Below are 12,500 nucleotides of genomic sequence, written 5' to 3'. Positions count from 1 at the left end.
GCCAATTTTCCACTGTTGTCTCACCTCAACCTCAGAGCTTCATTCTGCTCACCACAACCACTTTATATGACTATCAAAAATCCCCACAACAACCCATGCTTACATTTTAGTTACAAATGCGACCGTTATGGACGACATCGTTAGAAAGAATTTCCACCTCTTCGCCACAATGCCACATTACAATCTCTTCACTACAAATGCCACAACGTCCTCCGACTTCTCCGCGGACGTCCAAAACGTCCGCCACATATTCATCGAACACTCACCGCAGCCTTGAGGGATGCTGTGGAGACAATGGTCGGATTATTTTGGGGCATAACTCGAACAGCGAACGTGCACTGGAGCTTGTTGGAGGACCTTCAGGTATCGCAGGGATTTCTCTAAAATTCCATGTTTGAATGGAGGTCAGCGCATGTTCAGGGATAGAGAGCACCTCCAAAAACCACGGCCCCATGTTAAAGCCAGAGCTCCTATGCATGGAAATGTCGGCTAGCAACTGAGCAATATTTTGGTTTTGGGGCCTGGCAGGGCGTGGCTACGACCACTATAGACCAATAGGGAAGCTTGATTTCACCAAGAGCCTCCTTTGATCCGACTTTTGGCTCCTCACCTCGCCTGGGCCTCATAAAAAGCACAAACACAGATCAGTTTAGTCAGAACGAGCCTAGAGCAGAATTGGTCAGAACTCACCAGATGCCAGAGCTCGCCAGACATCGGACCTCACTGGGAAAACAGGCGGCACAAGGTGGACAAGTATCAGCGCTGAGGGAGGGATGCTGCGAGTCAGCGTGATCATGCGTGGGATCACGAGCGACTGTTGCGAGCCGGGGCTGCTTTCATTCTGTTGACGCTCAGTAAGGCCGCATCCTGCAGCAACACTTACATGTTCAGATTCTTACACTATTACAATTGGGTTCTCTGATGCATCTTTTCTCTACCATCTGTCTTTCGCCTACTGTGAATGCAAAACAGCAATCCACACAGGTGAGCCCAACCAAGAACGTTCTTTTCAGAGCGAACTCGAGTGAACCATACTGACCTGCACCTCACAATCTTCCTCTTATACCAGGCTGCATTCCACTCGCACCTCTCACTTACTCACCCAAAGCTCACCTACTACTACGACTGATACTACTGACATGGACATCTACTCACCATGGAGTCTGAAACACTGACGGGTTCCTCCTGTGAAGCCCATTTTTATATACCAATTCCCCTAAACGCTGCCAATACGCCATTATACGGTAGCTGTAAGTTAGAAACACGTTCAGTAAGTACTGTGGTCGTCCGGAAGACATCAATCAAATACGTCTACATACGTCAATATGCGTTGGAGATACGTTACTCCTTGGTTAGAAATAAGTTTCGGGTATGCTAAACATTACCACGACATGTTTCTACTTATGAGTAACTTACAAGTAACGTGTGTCGACGTGTGTCAACGATCGCATCACGTGCCTACAACTTATGGCCAGCATATGCAGAACGTGTTAGTCATACATCGACAAATTTTGAGCATGGTTAAAATTTGTCGACGAGCTCGGCGTATTACGACGTATGCCAGCGTGCTTCAGCATGCTCTTAACGTATACAAAACTTACCCATAACGTATTCGACGTGTGCCAGCGTATTCGGCAAATTTTTCATACGTCGGCATACGCTGGCTAAAATGTCAAGGTGTGACAGGGCATGACGGTGATGTTGACACTTCAATTTCTAGTGCGGTTATGATTTAAATCGTTGAGAGGCAGCCTATTCATAGCCTACGCCACGTGATCGTTGGCGATACGCTGCCGCATGCGATGCATACGTTAGACTATCGTTGGGCATACGTTGTGAATGCCGACAACACGCTAAGCATTCATTGGTATAAGTTATCTATAAGTTATTGAAACGTTCTGTTTACGTTACTAATACGTTATGCATACGTCCAACTCGTTATGAATACGCCCAAAACTGAAAAAAAAAATCAATAGTTCAGCGTACGCCAGCATTTTACAAACATTTTGATACGTTGCCATACGCTGGCTAAAACGTCAAGGTGTGACAGGGCCCTTAAGACTGGATAAGAATATTCAGGATAACTCTGCACTGTCTTCTTCTTTTGTAAATATTGTATGCCTTTTGCTGCACCCCACAAATTCCTTGCTTTCCCTGCTGCACATTTGCAATAAATCCCATACTGTGCCACATAACTTTCCTCAATTTGTAAAATAAATGTGCCTGTTGGAAATGAACCAAGCTTTTTTTGTCCTTTCATCCATTGCTCTAGCATGGCCCACACCCTAGCAAAGCTGGGACGATATTCCCCAAAATCTGCTAAAATAGCTGGTGCGTACTTGGCAGCTCCGCTCAGCTGCACCTGATAGGATAAGTAACTTAAGTAATGCAAGTAGGCATCGAGGACACAATTCCCCGATAAGGCAGTCACGTGTTCCATGGTAAACAGTTGTCAGACAGAGGACCCTGGGTCGCATGGTCAAGTTATTGGTGTTTGCGGTAAATTACCGACCCGTTGCAACAGAAAGTTATTCGTGTGTGATGGCCTGCGATTCCCGGTGAGTCAGGAGAGGAACGAGGGACAGCCTCTCCCTCGGGGTTACCCCACAATAGTAATATATATATATATATATATATATATATATATATATATATATATATATATATATATATATATGTATATTGTTACGGATTTCAGAATCTGGTCTGATGAATGCATCCACACATCCAGGTCCTCAGACGGTTATTTCCTAAAATGCATGTTCAGATTAGCTCCATCCCCATGTCTAATGGGATTTTAAATGTGATGCATTGAGAAGGGTAAACGATAGATCCCCTCTCTTCTGGGAAGCTTTTTTCTTTATGACAGACACGTTTACACACATTTCTTTCACGAGCACTGAAACCCCCCATTATTTTTCCTCAGCAACGTTTATGCAGATATTTCTTTCATAAGTGCTGACGCCCGCCCTTTTTCGAGTGCACCGGTTGTCATGGTAATGGTGCGCAAGTGGGGCGGGGTGAGCTTGAGGGGACTTTGCGCCCGCCAAGACGGGCCGCAGATATAAAAAGAATTGGATGTCCGTTCTGAGAGAGAAGTAAGCGAGAGAGGAAGCACACGAGAAGCGAGCAAGAAGTGGGTGTAAGCGTGCGAGGGAAGAAGCGAGTGTGTAAGCGCATGAGGGAAGAAGTGAGTGTGTAAGCGCGCAAGAGAGAGAAAGAAAGCGCAAGTTGAAGCGCTTGAGGGAAGAAGCAAGCCAGAGAGGAAGTGTGCAAGCGAGGAAGCGTGGGAGCCCACAAGCGAGGAAGCGAGCAAGTGAGCGTGTGGGGGTCTGACCAGCACCAACAATGAGACAATTCGTCCTTCCCAGTGCTTGAGCAAGGGAGCATGTGGTGTGCGTGTGGGTGTGAGCAGCGCCGACGAGTGAGGCGCGGGTCAGTCATCAACGGACCGTGTGGGTCACTGGACGTCACCAGTTTCATGAAGTGTGAGGAGCTGCCCGTGTCGCAGCACCAGGGGCTAAATCTGCGACAGACAATCTCGGTGCCCCCCTCCCCCCCACCCCCCCCCCCAGATTGCGACTGGCATCCAAGGCTGTTGGCGAGTGGGTGCACAGCAAGGCTGGGTGCTGGCGACGGATGGGACACACGCACACACACATTTCAGGACATTTTCACTTCACAGACGACTAATCTTTGGTGAGCGAGACGACTCTTCTCCCCCCCCCCCCCCCCTTAGTTGAAAGTAAGTCAACCCCTGATAAGCATCTGCTCTCTGTCTCTTTCCTGTCATTTTGATTGATTTTTCCTCAGTAATTGTTCATTTTGATTGCTTTGGAATTTATGAATTTATTTACCTCAGAAAATAAAAGCTCTTTTTATTTTATTTTATATATTTATTTAATTATTAATAAATTATTTATTGACTGCCAACCTGTCCGTGTTTGGCCTTTCCTTCCATTGGTCTCGTATTGTCCGAACCGAGATAGACTGGGAGGTAATTACCACAGATTTGACCAAAAATAGTCGGCACGCACCAGCGGTTAAAACACTCGGCCACCCTTATTAAAATCTAATCAGATAATATTGGTGCTTTGCTGAGGGCGAGCTCTCTGCTCAGGTAACCACCTGACCTCGAGTTAAATGGCATAATTAGAGGGTGGACACTGGAACTCGTGGTTGACTGGGTGGCGTTCGTGGTTCTAAAACAACCCACCGTACCATAACGTTAATTGTGAGCGGTGGCCCAGGTCCGGCTCTACCGAGGACAACCGGGGATTAATCCCCCTGAGTGACAAGCTGGTGTCTCGGTACCCGTGGCTGCAACTATATATACACACACATATATATATATATATATATATATATATATATATATATATATATATATATATATATATATATATATATAAAAATACTGGTGGGCTGTGCTTACACATTGTAAGCATAATGAAGCATGCTTCCCCATTGTCTCGGGTCGCTCACCTGCAAGTGAGCACAAGGCTGCACTTGTTTTCAGATATTTTAATTTACGGACACTTTCAGATGGTTTTGTGATTTTTTTTTTTCCACCCGGTGTATCGGCTTCGATGTGCATCGTCACGCAAAATTTCAGCTTTCAACGTCACCCGGAAAGTATCAAATATTAATATTAGTCAGTGAGTCAGTGAGTGAGTGAGTGGTTGGAATGAACGTTATATATTAGACACACACAGACACACACACACACACACACACACACACACACACACACACACACACACACACACACACACACACACACACACACACACACACACAATCTGCATCCAGCTGCAAATTTATTAAATTAGATGTGATATCAAAAGACATCATGAAAATATGAAACCAAAAGCACCTTCCAGCAATTTCCATGAACTTAAGGATATCATAATACTTATTATAATAGAAGACAAAACATGCGTCTTTCTGTGTGTGTGTGTGTGTGTGTGTGTGTGTGTGTGTGTGTGTGTGTGTGTGTGTGTGTGTGTGTGTGTGTGTGTGTGTGCATATATATATATATATATATACATATACATACATACATACATACATACATACACATACATATATTCAATAATCAGTGTGATTCCCTTTTGCATTGATTCAATTAGTTTATGAATTATGATTGACTCAATTTTTTTCCCAACAGTGTTCGAATGCACTCCGGAGCATAAATGGACGGCTCACATCATCACATCTGTCTGTCTGTCTGTCTCTCTTATTTACCCTTCATTTACTCTGTCAAAACAAAGGTTTAGTCAATAATAACATCACATCCATGTTTGTGTTTCCAGCCATTTACATTTTGTGTTCCTCTGTAAAGTTTATGTCACTCCAAAATTTTTGGAAAGATACCAATTGGGGATTGTCCCAAAATTAACAAACCAAGAATTTCACATTCTTTTACTTCTCAAGCTTATAAAACGAAGACTCTGATATTAAACTTTTCCTTTCTGCATGTACACTTGTACAATCTCTCATTGGTGTTTGTAATATCCCAAGCTTTGTCAAGATCTGCATTTTAAGCCAATTTCTTTGGCTGACGAAGCTCTAAGGCTGAAACACCAGTCCAAAACTGTTGCTTGCACAATCCTCCCACCCCCCCCCAGAGGGCCTTTTTAACTGTGATGTGCCTGTGAATCATCAGGGTGCCAGTTTAGAGCTAAGTTGAGTTTCAAACCTAGGTTAGACAACTAACCATTAACCTGCCAGTTCTTTCTCAACACAAGTTGCTTCTAAAATTTCAATTCCACATTCATGCTCTTTATGATGTCACATCTCACAACAATGTTCCTATCATTGCCACCATCCACAAGTCCCACATTGCGACAATGCATAAGGTCTTGCATCATCCAGATCGGTTGGATTCTTTCTTTCATTTTGAGTTGAAAATGTCATATTAAATCAGTGGAATGTCCAATGAATATCCGAGTCTATACATATCAACTCCACAATAAAACACCAAAGCACACAGGCAGAAGGCTGCCCGGAGTACAACGGTAGAAGCACATCGATAAGAGAGGCAAGGCTTCTCCTCAAGGAATCTCCATTTTTATATGAACAGTCCGAATCGTGCAAAATGCGCATTTTCTTTAATGAACGCAAATCTACACCCAAGTTTTACAGACACTAAGGGAAGAACGATGTCTTCAGTAGAGAGCCATTTTCATGTTCCTCTTCGAAAAAAGCAAACACCAATTTATTATGCTTTTAGCCAGACATAGTGTATTTAACAAGGCAGCATGGGCTTCATCAACTTGGAACTTTTGTGAGATTTTCATAGATACAAACTCGAGTGAAGTCGATGGCACACCATTGCAAATCCCCACGCTTCCCACCTAAAGCAAAGTTGTAAGACGGCAAAAAGTTCCACCAGGAATGACCCAATAACAAATTTTGAGTGAAATTTCTTTCCGTTTTGACCCCTTTGATGAAGTCCCCACCCCTTGGGGTATGACCCATGAAAAAAAAATCATTAAATTTTCATGCATCCCTCAATGTAGACTGCATTTTCAAAGTTTCATTAATAAATGTTTAAAAATGTGCTCGTAATTAGTATTTTTCGGGATTTGACCTTTTGACCCCACCCCAGGGGGCAGGGTACCTTCTTGCCATGTCGTGATCATAACTACCAAGTTTGGTGAATTTATACCTAACCGTTTAGGAGATGGTGTGACGATGGACAGACAGCCTTACCGACAGACAGACAAACTGAGCCGATTACAATATCCCCAGTATTTTTTTCAAAAAGTGTGGGGAAAATAACCAATGAGGAGATGAATAACAAATAAATAGCGATAGCGTATTGATGAACTTACAAGGCCATGTTGATCATCAATAATGGAGTTGAACTCACGAGGGTAAAACGAGTCGTGTTCCATAACCATAGGACATCTAAGTGGATTATGGGGAAACTCTCACCAAGCTGTGGCACCGAAAGCCATGGAAAGGAAATAATTATTTGTCTGCCATGGATTAGTAAAACAGGACTGAGATGTACGGTCAGAAGGTTAATGTTAAAAAGTTTTACTTTCATTATCTAGACGAGAAAAGGCTCTTTTAAACAAGAACATCTCTTCAATGCAAATTGATTTTTTGAAAAAGTCTTGGAAAATCCCGATCAGATATTGTGCGTTGTTTCCTGAAAGTCTTTACGAAAACCTTGGAATAGTCCACTTGATGGCGAGTTCTGTTTCAAGTACCAGCAAGTTCCAGTAACACCTTTAGGTATTGATGTGAAGAAGATTTTGAATAATCAGCTGAAGGAGCAGATCAATGCAAACTTCGTTCCCTTCCCCGTCTGTGTTTGAGTGTGGTGTGGGGCGCTTCTAGAATATATTCCTCTTATATATATATAATTATTTATATATTGTGATTCTATGTCCCCCTTTTCCTCCCTCAACCAGTCATCGACCCCCACCATCGGGTTGTATTTTCCCCGATTATTTGTAGTCGGGAATAAACCATGTTAAATCTGAGTGAAGGATCTCATGTGCTCCTTCGTTTCCAGTGCATGTGAGTTGCCTCCATTTGGTTTGAATGCAGTAAAATATTGTTTCGGTTCATCGCAGGATTAACATCTCCCACAGCAGCACAGTCGATATTAATTGACCTGTTGATGCTACAGTGCGTGCGTGCGTGCATGCGTGCTATTCTCTGCCACAACTCACTTGGATTAACAGGGAAAGGTAGGAACTCGCCACCAATCATCCACAGATATTTCTCGCATTTCCTATATTTTTTGTGCGTCTGATTTGCATTGAGAGGAACACAACAATGATGGTTAACTATTGTCAAATTGCCACTCTTTCGTCTAAATGCTGAAAATTATGTAAAAAGGACTATTTGACTTCAGATTTCATGCCAGAAATGGCAGGTTAAAAGTGCCCAGTCACAGAAAACGTGCACACAGTGTATGCGCGAAAGGCCTCGTTAGCATTCATATGTCATTTTGAAAGTCTCCATTGATTGAGAATCCTCAAAACTGTCCTTCATGCACTCTTGTTGCTTTTAGCATTCTAGAAATATATATATATATATATATATATATATATATATATATATATATATATATATATATATATATATATATATATATATATATATATATATATATATATATATATATATATATATATATATATGACATCATCGTCATTCCAGATTCTTCCCCAGTATTAAGCCACGCCTACCAGATCACATCATGTTAGGATTGCGCAACAGAGTCCACATTTTCTTTCACTTATCAATGATTCCTGAACATTGTTTCTTCCCTTATTGGGGGGAATAACAAGAAAACTATGCATTCATACAATTTGAATTTTCAATACCTTTAACAAACATATATTTCAACAAGAAAACTACAAAATTATCCTTTTATAAACGTCATGATGAATTCAAACGTAAGCATGTGATGACTAACAATACGTTAGAAAGCAAACAGCATAACTCGGCAACACGAATGAAGATTCTAAAGAGCATGTATAAATCGAGTTCAAAGGCAAGAATGGAATGAATGAATAAATGATTAAAAGGCATAAGATGATGATTAAAAGGCACTACAGCCCCAGACATCTCACGACAGAAATGGTGGTGCAGGAAAATGGCCATGTTGCATTCTCACCCCAGGTATTGAAGTACAAGCAAACACTGGTATGGAATTGCAATGGCTGGAGTGGTGGGCTTGGGATCCAAGGGTCCTGAATTCAAATCCTGCTTGGCTGTTGAATTAATATCAGGTGGGGTGGGATTGACTCTGCCTGTCATCCTTCTGAGGTCGGCAAAGTGAGTGCCAGCATGCTGGTATCCTGTGTCAGAGTGGCGACCCGTCCAGGATTGTGTCCAATAGCCAAGGAGACTACTTAAGCAGCACAAACGCTCTGCACAGAGTATGGTCCCAATGGATGGATGGACCTTTTCATGTGGCAGCATTTTAGTGCCAATCCTACGTTGTTCTGTGGGTATTTGCAGCCAAACACAATGTGTGGGCTTGTACCATGTGTAGAACACACCAGGCAAAAGCAGGCAGAGTGTCCTTCATGAAGGTCATGAGTGAGCAAGCTTGGTTTTTTTTATTAACAAACTGGTTGTGATGTAATGAATCCTTAAATCACTAATTTCTAGAAGCAGGTAATCAGAATCTTTAATAGTGTTGATTCGACGTGGATTTAAACCCACAAGCTGTTGAATATCAGCACAGTGTCCTTGCCATGAGGAGCGAACCACAGTTAGTCTCATCATAGTCTTACACTGCTTCACGCAATGGCTTTTGTTATCACTCCAGCCGATGTTAATTGTTACTTTGGCCTAAAGTCTTCACTATTGCGTTATGCATCTTCTGCAATGATCGGTTGTCCAGTAAAACCTCCAAAATAATGACATGCAATTTATGGAGGTAAACAATGACATTGAGCCAGAAGTGCTTGTCGCTTTCAATTAGTACCAAAGTGTAGGTGAAATGAACAAAATGGTTTGTACCTAAGGCTGTGGCGGTGACTTTCATCTCTGAAAGTGATTGATATGGATAGAAAGCCGACACAGGTCGTGGCTCCCATGGACGAGGTAACACGGCTGAAAGAAGGGAGATGCAGGGCCTCGTACGTGCCGAGGGTCGAGCACCACCTGTTCGAGAGGGCCCGGTAACCAGGCCTTCACCCTCCTCAAACACCGCCACGAGCTGAGGATGGGGCACCGCACAGGGAAAACGTTTCTGTTGGTTTACCTATGAAGCAGAACATACTGTTTTCTGACAGAAAGAAACTTATCAGGCAGAATGACAGGGGGGAAAAAAGTTGCTTTGGCTGAGAAAATAAAGGGAAACGTCTTTTCAAGGACAAACAACTCCATTTTAACGCTTTACGAGATTTTGATGATATTATTTTTAGGGGATAAAACACTCAGGCAAAACAGGTGCCTCAAGAACAGACTGTGAGAAACATCTTGATAGTCCTCCCTCTGAGGGATACATAGTATGGAATTGATGGTGTTCGTTCAAAGGCTACATCTACCATGTCAGGGAGCAATTTATACCACATCGGTGCAGGATATTTCAGTTTTTTCTCCAAATCTTCTGCGGGGCTTACGATGTGTGGTACACAACTTGTTACAGAGCTCTCAATGGGGAGTGGGGTTAACAGCGGTGGTTACGATGTGTGGTGCAATCCTGCACAGGTGAGGAATGCAATCAAATCCAGGATATAAAACATAATAATATAAGGGAAAATGCTTCAAAACCTTGTGTTTGTTTCTACACATAATATTCTGGTAGGAGAGGGGGGCATTTATGAATTACATATAAAGGGGGGGTAGGCAAAAAAAGTCTGAAAATTTTAAAATTGAGAAGGAAGACCAGGGTAGAGGACAGAAGCGAAAGGAGGTTATGGGAAAGTGGGAGGAATGGGGAGAGAAGGAAAGGGGGTTGTAAAGATCTTGGAGTGCAAAGAGGGGACATGTCTGGAGCATGGGTTGTTTGGGGGGGGGGGGTTGGAGGAGAGGTGGAGGGTTTGCGGAATCTCTCATTATATAAACGTATTAAATAGATGGGCCCCGAGGTAAAATTGCTTGAACAGAAACTTTAACAACACTGTACCTGTATTTGCTCAAGGCCTTGACATCATCAGTGGGCCAAAACCAAAAAATGCCATTGAACAGCAAGTCAGGTGCTTCACATGATTAAAAGAGATTTGCACAAAAGTTTCTGAGAATCCATCAAATCTATTAATCCCAAACAAAACATTAATGGAATGAAATGCCTCCCCGTGCCCATGAAATGCAAAGGAATGTTACTTCAGTCTGAACCGTAACCACTTTCTCAACAGAGGGCTAATTGCTCAAAGCAAGCTTAATAGTATATGGATTTAATTAAAGCCCCTTAGAAAACCAATTTGGGTTATAATATTGCTTTGTTAATCACCATTTTTGTAACAAACACTCAGGGAATAATTACGGCAAACACTGCGTGATCTCCTGGAGCGAATCACAGTCGTGCCAACTCTCGAGGGAAAGTTTTGTACAAACAGAGTGCTAGCAAGTCCGTAAAAGTGTCAAGAGACCCATGATCCAGGGAAGGCAAGATTGCTGAGAGACAAACATTTCCCGCTGCCTGCGGAGTCAAATCACCGTCGTGCTTTGAATGGGATTGGTTTTCGCCCGCGCATCAGCGAATGGCATCCAGTTAAGCATCAAATGTGGACAATTCACTGGCGCTGGGTCAACACCCACCTGAATCTACTTCAAGTGTTAGGTTGGAAGGGTCTGCAAGTGGGTGGCAGAATCAAATCATCAGACAAACATAAAATAGAAGACCAAAGCTGCTCTCGCAGAGTACATCGCCCAAGCACATCACTTCCTAGCCTCTATGGATCCTTGGAACCATTATTTGGTCGAATTGTGCAACAAATTGTCCTCATCTGAAATGGTGTATGGGGGAATGAGAAGCATTGATTGTGTTCAGCCTATGACAGCAGCACTAATTCAGAAGTTCAGTAATGAAGGCCACCAGGCCTCGGTGGACTGACAACGTCCGACGAGGCAACGTCTCGGGCCTGACTGGTGAAAAGGTGCACGAGTTACTGCTCTGGATACCTACACTCGGCAAGCGGCCATCCAGATGATTGTATTATCACATGAGCCTCTGGTGATTGCTGGATCGTTGTTGTGTGGGTGATTTTCCACCGTTGTTAGTGAGAGGACGTGAAGGAAAAAGTTTGCCATCAGCCACAAGCTGCTGCTCATGATTGTTTATAACTCAGACAATCCTCATATGTATATATATATATATATATATATATATATATATATATATATATATATATATATATATATATATATATATATATATATATATATATATATATATATATATATATATATATATATATATATATATATATATATATATATATCATTGGGCCACTGAGCTTCTAGTGGCCCAACCTCTTGGCCTCTGAGGCTTTTTTTTGTTGTTGACTCCTGCATTTCAAGTTTCCACTTATAAATTCTGAATGACATTCTTAAATTAAAACAAATGCGTTTCGAAAATAGTGCACAAGGAAGCTCAAATTCGTCTCTTTTTGTTTTTCAAATTGACAAAATGTTTTTTCCACCTTCCTGTGTCTGTGCTTAAAGGCTACACAAGCATGCATGCATTTCTGCATCGTCGGGAAGCCCACGGTTACCTGAGGCCTCAACAACACATTTCCCATTGCATTGTCCTCCAACAGTAGCTATAGTAAACCACTCAAAGGTGACTTGGCTCAGAGTTTGCTCGGTATGACTTGCTGAATCACATGCTTTGCCAAATCCAAAACTCCTCTCACTCTCTGTGATTGTAAGAAAGGGTGGCCATCTTGAATGAGGATACAAGGAAAGATTTCATGAATTGAGTAGGCCTGAATAGCTAATGGAAACTGTTTATGGCACAGGAGGACATCATGGAATGGAGAGAGAGAGAGAGAGATGGAGAGAGAGAGAGAGATGGA

The 12,500-nt window shown here is 42.4% G+C and overlaps 1 protein-coding gene across 6 annotated transcripts in view; it reads right to left on the bottom strand.

Annotated features, from left to right (window-relative positions):
• The window catches only part of LOC147030323 (partitioning defective 3 homolog B-like), a 178,696-nt gene that overhangs the window by 99,369 nt on the left and 66,827 nt on the right, over positions 1-12,500 (bottom strand). For 5 of the 6 annotated variants that reach the window (XR_015056311.1, XM_085874248.1, XM_085874247.1 and 2 more), the window contains exon 3: positions 9,499-9,697. The exons of the other annotated variant lie outside the window; for it this stretch is intronic. Coding sequence is in view for 4 of the 5 variants with exons in the window: in XM_085874248.1 (XP_085730374.1) it covers positions 9,499-9,697 (199 nt within the window). In the remaining variant the exon portion in view is untranslated. The remainder of the gene's footprint in view (positions 1-9,498; positions 9,698-12,500) is intronic. 6 annotated transcript variants of the gene reach the window in all.

This window comes from Eptatretus burgeri, chromosome 3 (genome assembly GCF_056783735.1).
Source record: "Eptatretus burgeri isolate ZD-2024b chromosome 3, Ebu_testis_v1, whole genome shotgun sequence".
In the NCBI taxonomy this organism is placed as follows: Eukaryota; Metazoa; Chordata; class Myxini; order Myxiniformes; family Myxinidae; genus Eptatretus; species Eptatretus burgeri.
Note: the sequence above shows the minus strand (reverse complement) of the source record. Positions and strands in the feature narration are given on the sequence as shown.